The following is a 13,403-nucleotide window of genomic DNA, read 5'->3' on the forward strand; positions in this document are numbered from 1 at the left end:
TATTCCTCCTCAGCAAAGAAAGCCTATTTTCTTTTCCGTGTTCAATAGGAGGCAATACTACAGTTTAGAAAGAGAATTAACGTAACAAACCCGTGCATGTTTCAAGGCAGTACTGCCTCCTATTGAACACGGAAAAGGAAATGCACAGGAACCCCTAGGACTGTATATCCTTTAGTCTTTTAATTTGATATTAGGTAGAAATGTAAGAATAAAAGTGGCGGGATAAGAAAGACAGAAGCTAAAGTTACCTCGACTCTGAGTTTGTCAGCCATGGCTGCTTGCTCTATTTCATCAAAGTTTGCCTTCACCTTGGTGGCCCCAAATCCTCCTTTCTTAACTCCGCCCATCTGAAACAAAAATTATGATTATTAATTAATTGCAAAGAAAACATAAAAAAAAACAACTGGCTAAATATTTTGAAATAATAAACAAATCACAAAACAGGTTATTAGCGCGATCGGGACACGATGGAGAAGCCTCGGATATCCAAGCGTCTGCTCTAACAACTGAGCTATTACACAAATACTTGACCTGCCATGTTTTTCTACTACATATTATATTTAAAAAATGAGAATAACAGAAGTGCATGCATGAAGATAGGAGTTTGTGAAAAGACCGAGTTGTTTGGCAGTTCATCCTCTCTGCCTACCCTTGCCAGTTGCCAGTTAGTTAGTTTATGTTTTTCTGATAGAGTCAACAGAGTTCAACCACGTAAATCACAACGAGGTTGTCTCCTATTTTTTTTTAAATTTTGATGAATAAGAGTTAATAAAGACAGTAAAATTAGTTTTTCAATTTCTCAAAAAATGACGAAGTTATGAGCTTTCAAAGTGAACATAGGTAAATGTATGCAAAGTGTCCCATGAAGAAGGCATACGCAGTAAAATTTATAAATTAGAATGACAGTGCTGCAGCACCGCAATTGCGTCACACGTTTTTCAAATTGACAAAGATATTACATAATTAAATCAATGTTTTAACGGCTAATATCTTCGGCATTTTGTATTCAAAAAGTACTGTTCTCAGCGTGCTCTAATTAATATGATGCATTTGTAAATAAGATGAAACTTCGTTGTACGAGACAACCTCATTAAGTATTTTTAAGTACTCACCCCAGTTTTCTTGGGCTGCACCCTCCGGACTCCGATGGAAGACTTTCTATCCTCATCGGGTACCAGCGTGGAGTCAGTCAGTTGGTCCACTTTGGGGCCGATTAGGGAAGCACCATTTTGGTTATTGACCAGATCCACTACCGGTTTCGGAGCCTTCACCACATTCTGAAAAGACAAATTATTTATAATTATTTAACGAAATCTAACCAACTACGCGGCACATGTTGACACATTGCATGGGTTTTAGAAATATCGTAGAACACATAAGCAAACAGGGATAGCCGCCGATGGATTATAATTTAGGCAATCACATATGCGACAGTAGCGTAGTCAGGTTAAGTCCCATGGCTATTTGCAATATTTGAAAATCTCCTACTACCATCACAGTAAGCGGAAAATGTTGCTTGTGTCTTGATGGAGCTAGTCAGCCGAGGAATTCACGATGCCCGGGTAGGAATGCCAACTCAGCCACAATTCAACAACTGATTGATCACCACTGGAATACATATGACCATAATACGAACTTGAATTCTATATAAGAACAGTTTGTTGCAAATCGATATGCGTTTGTTACAAATTATGCAATAAAATTATTTTAATGATTCAGTCACGTTTTATAGATTGTTATCAATTTCTGTACACAATAATTACTTTGAATTTGTAGCACATTACCTTATTAAATAGTAATAGATATACACTAGTTACAAAGATCCTATTAGGTATAACACTATCCATGAGATCAGAAAAATTATACCATACGGCAGATAAATACGATAAGAAAAACCTCATTGAATAGTACAGGGTTTTCCAATAAGAGGTGTTATTTTGATATTCAATCGTAAAAGATCAATTGTTTCGTTGCTTGTGTGGCACGTAGCGCCGTCTTGTTGAAAGTAAACGCTGTCCAGATCAAATCATTAATCATCTCTCGATAGCGCAATCCATTCACCGTAACTGTTGCTCCAGCCTCATTTTCGAAAAAGTAAGGTCCAATGACTCCGCCGGACCATAAACCGCACCAAACAGTCACACGTTGAGGATAGAGAGGCTTTTCAACAATAACTCTTGGGTTTTCTGAGCCCCAGATGCGACAATTTTGCTAGTTGACGAAGCCACCGAGGTGGAAATGGGCCTCATCACTCAAGATGATTTACATTTGATTCACTCAAGTGAATTTTAATAATTTCAATGCGTTGTTGAAGCGTGTATCGGCGTAGTTTCTACTTGTCAAATGTCAAAAAGTGACAGCTTCAAAAGTAACATCTACCGAAATAGCGGGCTATTCAAAATAACACCTCTTATTGGAAAACCCTGTAGTTAACCTTTGGTTTAACCTATTGGCATTAAACCACGTAGGCATGGCGTGTCTGAAGTGTGTCAGCTTAAAAACGAAAAACTGACATACAGGTTACATTTGAGTTTCAAATTTTAAATACCGACTGCTCTATAGATAATGAAGCATTTGTTTTATAGTGTTGGCAATAATACGTGGATAAAGTTTTTCCTGATAATTACATATGAAGTTCCGCCAGACATCGGTGACATTTTTCAAAATGGCGAGTTATTTTGGAATCGTTAACTTTGCTCGAAAAACGCATGGTGGATACTTTGAGGACTATCATACCAAATAAATTTTTTCATTATATACGCCAAAAAAGTTATGCAAATCAGATTGACAAATGTTTAAATTTTTTGTATTTAAATAAAAAAAATAAAAATTAAGAAATAATATATTTTTTAAGTTATTTTTATATTCACATTTACGCATATTATTATAATTTTTTTTAAACACAAAATATATTTTTTACATAACTTGATGCAATACATAAATAATTTTTTTTTTTTAAATTACGGTAACAAGGTTTTAAATGTTATATTAGATTTAGTTCACCACTGCCGATTTTAAAAATTGGTAAAAAAATAATTCAGAGGTTTGGGCCTTTTTTAAGAGTGGCAGAGAAATATTACTTACATTTGTGCATTGCATTAAAAAGGGATTTGTAAAACATATTATTTCAAATATGTATTATACATTCGTTTCAACAAGAAACTTGTTATTCTGGAACTTTTATTACTTGGCTATTATTACAATAGAATTTAATCAACACATTTTGAGTGTTTATTTATAATATTCAACGAAATCAATTTATGAAAGAAAACATTATGTTTTTAACGATTGTGTGGCAAAATTGCTGGGTATTGTAATAATTTTGCTGCGGTCAAATAATTAATAGTTTTCATTTTCATAAGGAAACTAACTGTATTCCGCCACGCATTACTGTGGCGCAGTCAGTCTGTGCAGATAGAGAAACAATAGCGCGTGTTGCTTTAAAGTCCAACATATGGCGCTGTTTTTAAAAAAAAGCTTGTTTTTACTTGTTAAAGGTAACATATTTATAATACAGGTATTTAAAAACACACGTTTCCGAAACCAACGTTGTGTCAAAATTTCAAAGCAATCGGTGAAGAAATTTCAGAGAAGATTTTGAACAAATAAAAAAGAACATTTTTGTTTGTAGATAAATGAATGAGGAAAAAATAATTTAATTAAGTTAAAGCGATGTACTATGTCGTGTCACATTTGAAATAGGGCGGCTATCAATAACACTTCATATGTAGATGGCGATAAGGTTTAAATTCCCGCTTAATACCGTTGGCCGGTTTTGATTTTATGTAAGAAAAAAACATAGCCAAAAAATGTTTGGCTATGTTTTAATTTATTTTGTGAAGTTCAGGCACAAATATTTAAATGTTTTGTAATCATTTTTTAAAGAACTTCATTTTCCACATTATACAATAAAACCATAATTGAAAAGGGGTTCGTAAGTAGGAAATTTTAACAATTTTGATAGACCTAATACTTTATTTTTTCTGGGCTTATAAAAAGTCTTCTCGGTTAATCCAAAGGACTAGATGTTATGGGCAGTCACCATTTATAGTATGCGGAGATAGAAGCTTACCTCATCGTTCTCGCATACTATTGGGGTGTCATGTTGAATGAAATAAAAGTGGTTATGTTTCACGGAATCTATTGTTTATTGAATTTATTGTAACATTATTAACACAACACTAAGTCAGAAGATATATAGGCATATATAGATATATAACATAACCACTTTTATTTCATTCACCATGACACCCCAATAGTATGCGAGAACGAAGTTCAATGTTCAACGGAGTGGTCAGAAGCAAGCTGGAGTACGCCAGTACTGTCTGGATACCTTATCAACTTAAATACATAAATATGATTTAGCAAATTCAAAAAAAATTCCTAAGGTATGTTTACATGCGATCATACGGAATATATCCGAAATTCATGCATCACGTGAAACTGCTAAAGGAGACAAATTACCAAAGCCTGGAGGCCAGGCGTAATGCCGGACTCATGGTATTTGAATTAAAGTTACTAAAAAACCTTATCGATTGTCCATATCTCCTGTCATGCTGTGGCTTATTCGTTCCTGATAAATACTGTTGAAATCGTAGCCACGACCTATTCTGTATACCGCAGGGTCGGACAGATGTCATTGCCCAACATAGCATGACAAGAGGTATGACCTTGCTAAATGCCCTACCAGCGGATATAGATGTGTTTAATATCACTATACCATGTTTTAAAAAAATATGTACATGTATTGTTAGTTATAATAAAATTGTACCATAATTGGACTTACCTGTCTGTCGTACAAAAAAAAAAAAAAAAAAGAGCTTTAAATGAGAAAATTAAAATATTGATCTGCTATCCTAAACACTTTACTTTGTTAATAGGTGTTACTGATTAATAGCCTGGTAAACTTTGTAATTATTATTGAATGATCGAGAATTTATTATTGTGATTTTCCATAACCGTTTAGAGTGAAGTTAAAATTATTTAATCAGTGAAACACATTGATGTTGACATCGAATTACGTTTGTATGTAATTAAATTAAATTTATGATTTAATAAGTCATAAATAGAAAATAAAACATGGGTAAATATGCTTTCAAAGATAAAACCACTTGTTTTTATAGATTATAGGTATTTTCATTTATTTATAAAAAATAAATGAAAAACACCACAATATAATGTACCCAGACTAAAGTTGCATAACTTGGTTTAACCGGTAAGGACCAGCAAGAAACTTCAATAAATAAAAGGATTTGTTGTTAAAGCCAACATGTAGACCAGGGCTTCCCTAACTGTGAGTCGCGACGCCTTGGGACGCCCAGGGGCGTCGTGAGGCAATCTTTATAGCGAGAATATCGTTCCATCAGCACTGCAGCGTTAAGGGTTTTATTACCGTTTGTGACATCATACTTGTGTGAGACAGGTTTCTCTGCAGTTGCAGTAATTAAGAATAAGTACAGATCAAAAATAAATTTAGAGGCAGAGACGAGAGTGGCGATTTCGAAACTTCAACCTCGTTTCGAGAAACTATGCTCAGAAAAGCAAGCACATCCTTCTCATTAATACCAAAGAAAAAAATTGCTTTTTTATCTTTTTCATTTGCTTCCATTTTTGTTTTTATGTTGTGTTCTTTATTTTCTAATAAAAAATTTAGATACTATTTGGAGTTTTTCTGACAAATTGTTATTAGGTAACGTACCCATACGACGTGACCCGTTCAGGGGGGGGGGGCTTCAAAATACTACGCTTGGTACAAATGAGCGGCGGGGGGGGGGGGGGGGGGGGGGGGGGCGTCGCAAAAATATGGTCACAGTTGAAAAAAGTTTGGGAAGCCCTGATCTAGACTATACCATTTATGGTTATTTATATACCAAAAATGTAAATGTTTGTTTGTTCAAAATCTTAAATATCTGAAAATTCTTCACCGATTGCTTTGAAATTTTGACACAACGTTGCATTTGAATTTGCGTGTGTGTTTTATATACCTAGACAGGTAAAAACAGCGCCATCTGTTGGACGTAAAAGCAACACGCGCTATTGTTTCTCTATCTGAACAGGCAGACTGAGCCACAGCAACGCGTGGCGGGGTACAGCTAGTACTTAATAAAATGACTTTTTATTTGTGTCTTCAACTAGTAGAGCTAATATCGGAAGGCAAAATGAATGTGACTCGTTAAAGGCATTTTCTACCATATGGTTCGATAAGAAAAAGTAATGTTGAAACATGGGAAAAAAGCAAGTTGACAATAAAAATATAAAAGCCACCGTTTTTATGAGCTGCACATAATGTGCAATCGGATCATTCATAAATACAAAAATATATTATCTTGGGTAACAACAAAAGGAAAAATCAACTTAGTCAATGAGGTTACAATACATATAGACGCGCTGTAGAAATCTCAAAGTTGCAAGCAAAAAGTATGTCAATTGTAGTGCTTTCGATTTTGTAGTTTTAGTACTAAACTGTCACGCGTCGCATAAGGTTGTGTTCTGCCTCTAATTAAATTCCCTTAAAGTGTTTTAATTACTTAGCAAACACTAGTCAAAGCCAATGAATATCATTTGTAAATACACGTAAATTACTTAATTTTTGCGATTATTATAAATAATACAGTTGTTTGCCGTCCAAAGATTTTAAGCATCATAGAGAAAATCCAAGGCTGACTATAGTAGAGGTCTAGGCACGCAACAACCAAAGTCAGTGTTGTTGTTAACTAAAATTGACTGTTTAATATCACTGTTTATTTATATGCTTGCGGTAAAACAACATACAAATCAGCAATAACAACGAGCATCAAAAAGAATCGCTGCCATTTGCAACTGTCGTTGCTCTATTATGACATGGCACTTATCACTTGACACCTCAATATCTGTCAGGCGTCCAGCTTTGTAACTCTAGTCGGTATTGTAAACATTACATAGTTTTTGTGCTTTCCTCCCCACATAAAATGTTATTAATCTTGTTGAATTCCACTGCATGCCTAATATGCAAAAAAAATTATAAACAGCACTTGGTTTTAACTTAATTACTACAAGAAGTAAAGATTTATGTGATGGGAGATGGTAAAAGATGCATTAAAATTCCATTTTTTTCTCAATTAAAATTTGAAGGTTAGGAAATACGCACAAATTACTAAAATAACCTAAAATAAACCATAAAAACCTATTTTGTGCATGTTTTCTTAAACCCCCCACTTAAATACTTGTCTCCATTCGATATATAAGTTGAAATCATGTGTTGTTTTTTAAAGAGCATTTTTTACATGCAGCGGAATTCAACAAGTTTACCAAAATGTTTTACATAAGATTATAGCATTTTTAAAAAGAAAAACAACACATATTTACGTGATTGTTTTATACATATTTACCAGAATAAGCATTATAAAATGTGCCGACACAGAAGAAGTTAATAACAAATTTCCACACGTAAAATTCAAAAACACAAAAATAACTAAAAACAAATATTGTTGGATGATAAAAACTGATAATTGCAAAATTTTAAAAAGGTATGCACAGATGGCATATTTTACACACAAACAAATATTATACAAACACTAATATTTATTGCCATGGAAACAAAAAAAATGTGTATTGAGGTACTTTAATGGCTAAAAATTTTTTTTTATAAACACTGAATAATGGTAGTTTGATTACATGTCATTGTAATTATGTCAAAATCAAATATTTTAACCCTTCAAGTCTCTGAGGGACAGATCTGACCGTGACGACCATAAATTACAGTTTTTTTTTCTGTAATGCGAAAAAGAGAAAAAATTATACTTCTCAGTTTGTCACAAATATTTATACTTGATTCTGTGGATAAAACACTAAGGACGGGTTGTTTCGGAGAATCTGAACAATTCATCGAATTTCAACGTTCATTTTCAAGTTCTGTGAAAGACTTTTTCAAGTTCTGTTTTTATTTCAGTTTTGTCAAGCAACTAGCCTACAATGATATAAAAACAGAACTTGAATAAGTCTTTCACAGCACCCGAAAATGAAAGTTAAAATATGATAAATTGTTCAAATTTTCCGAAACAACCCGTCCTAGATATTATTTATAATTTTTTTATTGAATAAGCAGCATAAAACGTGAAGTGACAGTTTTCTTACTAATTTCCTACATGAAAGGAAACATTTTTGTGTTTGAAATTAAAGTCTTATTATTTAAAAAATTTATGTTTGTTTAAATACAAATATATTAAAGATAATTTTAAATATAATAGTGATTTGTTTTTGGGGTATTATGCTGTGTTGCACTACGTCCTTCTTTTGCAGTGTCCATCATCATGATGATGATGTGTAGATTACACATCTGCCCTGATGATGGACACTGCAATGCTGTCCGAAACGTTGGCTAAAGAAGGACGTAGCGCAACACGGCATAATACCCCAAAAACAAATCACTATAATACTTTTGGCCGTGAAAATCTCAAATCATAATTTTTTCTAGTTTCTAAAATTTTATTTGTTTTTAAGACAACTTCAAAAATAAGAAATACATATAAAGCACATTTAAAATACCTCAGAAGCATTGGGAAAATCCGTTGTTAGGACTTGTAGATAAAAATTATATATTTAAAAGCGTGAATTGTAAAACAATGTTTTCAGGATCAAAAATAAATCAAATATCAAAGTAAATGGATACCGCACAAAAGTTCTAGCTGCCCAGAGACTGTGGAACTATGGAAACCCTATTTTGGGGAATGTTGTGAGGCTGAAGGCAGTGGCAGAGGGATGCAGGAAGGTTAGGAAGGCTCTGGCTACTCTGAGAGCAGATCCCAAAGACTATCTTCCACTCTGAATGACTACAGGTGACCGTGGCATTTAACATTTGCGAGAGTTCTACACTATCAGTTCTGCAGTCATTTTAAGTACTAGCAGACTTGTGTGGCGGTCTATCCCCTCCCTATAGCCTTATTTTAAATAATGTGTCATATATGTATTTATAATTTTTAGATTTTTCGAAAAAACAAATACTTTTTCTGAAACTAGATGAAATTATCTTTCTAGTTTTAATTATCCAATAAAAATAATTCTTTGAGTAAAACTGAATGCTATGTTATGTTAATATAGCGAATTATGAATTAAGGATTTTATTCATGGCATCCATATTTGAGAAAAACTGAAAAGAATTGTAATTTTCTAACGCCGAATAAATCACATATTTCGGCACAGTTGAAATTGAAGATTAAAATGTGACCGGCCATATTTGGCCCTAATCGGTGTGAGGGGTTAAAATAGAAGCCGTAAAACTGCGCTTGATAACACCAGCAGAAATTACGTGAGACCAAAAATTGATGTAAAATTAGGCATGAGGTAGTAAATTGTTGATGAATCCATGGGAACTTACCTGCGCATGATTATTGGTGGTGGTGGTGCTATTAGTATTCCGAACAAGGGATTGGTTAGTTTCAAAAGGCACAAACTCGGACTGATTAGTGTGCTCTTCGAAGAAGTCTACCTCTTTCTTCTCTTCCTTGGTAACGTGGTGGTCCTGATGCGAATCTATGATGAGCTGAAACAGAAAAATATATTTTAAGTTTTAACAAGGTAATAATATAAGAAGCTCGATGATACGAGATGGATTTAACATTGAATTCCTTCTACTCTTTACAGAAAAGTCGCAATTGAGGTGGCTTGATCATGTACTATGAATACCCCAAAGAAATTTAGCAGAAGCAAGTCCAGAGGCTGTCAAGGAGAGGCTGAGCCTACTATGGAAGGAGGCCGCCGAAGTAGCATAGGATAGGGATGCATCGAGGCGCCTTGCCGAAGCAATTTGTCCCTGATCCGAATGGGACTAGGGAAATGTGCTCATGGACGGTTCATAACCAAAACTAGCCAGGCAACAACTCAATATGGATAGAAACCACAGAGTAACTAAGACACAGAGCTGCCTATAAGGGCAAGGGGAACAAACCAAACTGTGCGGAGCAAGGAGGTGGCGTGGGCATGTCCCTTTCAATGATTTGTTAATAAATTAAGCGACAATCTATAGGCAACTCGCATTTTAGTTACCACTATTTTAGTTTTCGAAAATGAAATCTGCAAACGAATAAGCAGTCCCTTTTCCAATGGCGCGAGGTTTTTTTTTTTTTTTGGTGCGTAATAACCGTAACTGCGAATCCCAAATTGGGTGAAAACAGTGTGGCTTTTTTCTAAAATCGAATATTTTCTTACAGTTGTAGTTTGATACTATTACAAGAGGAATATAATCTACTCACCATTCAGTGAATGGTTAAAAACAAACATTTAAATATTGCGCAGAATAGACCCACATTCTGCTGCGCTGCAAACCGTTACCTTACATTAGCGAACTTTAATTTTCTGCGAAGGGTTATTTCGATATGTGCTCGCCATCGGTCAATGTACGAATGATGTCGTAGTTTACTCAAGACATACTCTCATGGTACTAATTATTTACTAAGACAAGCTTGTGCTACATACAGAAAAATAACCTGCTGGTGTCTCCACAATATCAAACACACACCCGCTTTTCATCAAACCTGGGATGCGTGGTACCTAAAACTAGAACCATATTCTCCTATAATATACATAGCTTTAAACACCGATATAAAGTCAATTGATTCTATATCCCTTTTTACTATCCGTGTTCAACATTGGCTATTTGAAAGGGGACGAGTTCAAATAGCCAATGACATGAATGTTCCTAATCTTAGATTACACATCTGCCCTGATGATGGACACTGCAATGCTGTCCGAAACGTTGGCTAAAGAAGGAGGTAGCGCAACACGGCATAATACTTTTGGCCGTGAAAATCTCAAAAAAGTTTTAACTCTATCATTTATTTATTTTTATCTTTATTTGTATTTCTAATATGGTTTCTATAATAATATGCATTTCTTAAATTTTTGTTTTACTTTAACAATTTCCTTTTCCGTTACGTTTTATTATTGATATTCTTACATAAATCAAGTAGTTGAGAAAGTAACTAAAATTGTAATTGTTTTCCTCCAGCTCACCAAAATGATACTTTGCGCAAAAGCATTTTTGCCTCTTCTGACAAAATAGATAGAAACTCACCGAGGGATTTGGTAGAATTAGGAAATGTGAATACAATTAAGAAAAACAAAACGAAAAAGGTGAATCATTTATTTGGGGAATTTCGTCCTGCAATGTCGTCTACTAATGCGTCATATATTATCTTCTGACACTCCTACACTATTCAACTCCATTTGTTATAACCGACAGACACATTCTTTTCTTTATTATGTTCATAACGCTTGCATTGGCCTCGACCTAGAGATAAACTTGACAAATCGCAGAATCACTCTATCAATTTGGTAGGTGGACTAGCGCAATTTTACAGATCAATAGGTTAACTAAATGTCGAGCAGAACAAATTTATATTCTTCCAAGTCATGCAATGGTAAGATTGTATTATGATATTGGACTAAATACATAAATATCTTCTACTCCATTTAAGTGTTTCCAATATAAAACAGAACATTGAAGAAGAGAGAACAAAACCAACAAACCTAAACCGTGTTGTTTTATCCGGTTACCATTTTAAGCATATATCTAAAAACGTATGTATTTGCTAAAAAAAAACATGTAATTTTTTTTTTCATTTTAAAATGCGTGGCAAGTGTTATTAAACGAGTTAAGTTGAGGTGATTTTTCACGAAAATGGCGCTATATAAATTAGCCAAACATTAAGTATGGTATTCATGTTACCTGTGTCCCGTACACCTTCATGGCGTTAGCTGACAGGGAAGACAGCTTGTCCTTGTAGAGCTGCGCTACCCTTGAACTGTACTTCTGTCGGGCGTCATCTGTCATCAAGTTGTGCTGGCGGAAGAATTGTGCCTGGTAAAGAAGAGAAAGAATTCAATAAATTATAGGTTAACATTTTTTTTACTGAGACACTTATCCTGTCTGTATCGCGCTGAATCAATTTTTCAAACCCTCACAACAGTTTTGCCCAAGTATGTCACTAGTTATAAGTCTTATTTGTTAGTTGTAGTCATAAATCTTAGTAGTTAGTCGCTTAGTTATAAGTCTTAGTTGTTAGTCACTAGTTACAAGTCTTAGTTGTTAGTCGTTGTCATAAATCTTAGTTTTTGGTCACTAGTCATAAGTCTTAGTTGCTAGTTATAAATAATAGTTCTAAGCTCTTGGATATAAGTCTTAGTCATAAGTTGCACTTGGATAAATTAAGTTGTAAAGCGTTCTTGAGGTGATTTTTTAAAAATGGTGCTATAGAAATTATCCAATTATTATTACGATAAGTTATCTACGAACTACGGAAGGAATCGAAACTGCAGCCTGAACTGAAAGCCAAGCACTTTGATCCTTACATAATAAATACGTTTTTTGTTGTTGTTTTTGCAGATGAACAGAAAACAACAAGGCCATAATTAAATTGATTGATAAATGAATGAAATACTAATTGATAATCAATAAAAACCGATATATTGAAGTTACCGACAGTGGCATACATTTACTGAAGAGATATAAAAACACACTGACAATAGTTTCTAATTTGCATACAAAAAAACATGAGCAAATTCACAGGTTTTGTGTAAATAAAAAAAATAGCAAATTGAACAAATGTCAACGGTTCCAACCTCAATTCGTAGAAAAAAATTATCATACGAAACTAGTTTTCGTCCTTATCAATATAACTAGGTACATTGCGAATGGTTTGTGACATTGTTGCGACACTAGTCATCCTTGAATTACCCATTAAACATGACGTGTTAAAAAAACACAGCAATTAATAGAAATAAAATAATAGAAGTACGAATTTAATGAAATGTTGTTCTTTTAATGTTAATAAGCTTACCGCGTTTGCATTTCCTCCGAGTTGCATATTCCTGATCTGAGTCCATGTCCAATTTGTGTCAAGCTGGGTCGACCGTACGAATGTTAAATGTACTCCAAGACTTCGGTGAACTGCCGAACAGTCTATGCAAATGAACACGCCATATGTAACGGAAGACCACGTTGGATTCTTTGCACTGCAGTCAAAGCAAACCTGCAAAAGAAGACGATGTTTTGTAGGTTCAAGAAGTCAAGATTACAAAGGGGATTAAAAGATAACGGTTGAATACAGAGCGAAAGTAAAATTCAAAACATATAAAGAAACATTGAATGTATCACTTGATTGTAGAAATAACTCACTTTATTCGCAGGAATTGCTCGTAATCTCATAAATATTGATTCAATCTCGCCCTTCGCGGGGCACGAGTCAGCCATTTTTGACATGTTGTCACAAATGTCATACGTCATAGCGCGTATTGCCACTTTGTGTAAAGTCGTTCCGCGGCGTACCTGGTAGGTACCAGTTCAATTAGGGTATTTTTTTTTAATTTTAGTATATCACGCAGTTTCTCCGCAGGGGTAGGCATGGAAGGGATGGACATGGACAGCCACA

The 13,403-nt window shown here is 34.3% G+C and overlaps 1 protein-coding gene across 1 annotated transcript in view; it reads right to left on the minus strand.

Moving 5' to 3' along the window:
• ArfGAP3 (ADP-ribosylation factor GTPase activating protein 3) overlaps positions 1 to 13,236 on the minus strand; it is a 31,431-nt gene extending 18,195 nt beyond the window's left edge. Inside the window, exons 1-6 of the mRNA XM_089644380.1 lie at positions 13,151 to 13,236; positions 12,813 to 13,004; positions 11,702 to 11,833; positions 9,353 to 9,517; positions 1,113 to 1,277; positions 249 to 347 (exon numbers count right to left, since the gene is read on the minus strand). Coding sequence (XP_089500506.1) covers positions 249 to 347; positions 1,113 to 1,277; positions 9,353 to 9,517; positions 11,702 to 11,833; positions 12,813 to 13,004; positions 13,151 to 13,234 — 837 coding nt within the window. The 5' untranslated portion in view covers positions 13,235 to 13,236. The remainder of the gene's footprint in view (positions 1 to 248; positions 348 to 1,112; positions 1,278 to 9,352; positions 9,518 to 11,701; positions 11,834 to 12,812; positions 13,005 to 13,150) is intronic.
• Between the last annotated feature and the right edge of the window lie 167 nt (positions 13,237 to 13,403).

The sequence above is a fragment of the Hesperophylax consimilis genome, chromosome 21 (genome assembly GCF_061612785.1).
Source record: "Hesperophylax consimilis isolate HC1 chromosome 21, BYU_Hcon_1.0, whole genome shotgun sequence".
NCBI classification, from domain to species: Eukaryota; Metazoa; Arthropoda; class Insecta; order Trichoptera; family Limnephilidae; genus Hesperophylax; species Hesperophylax consimilis.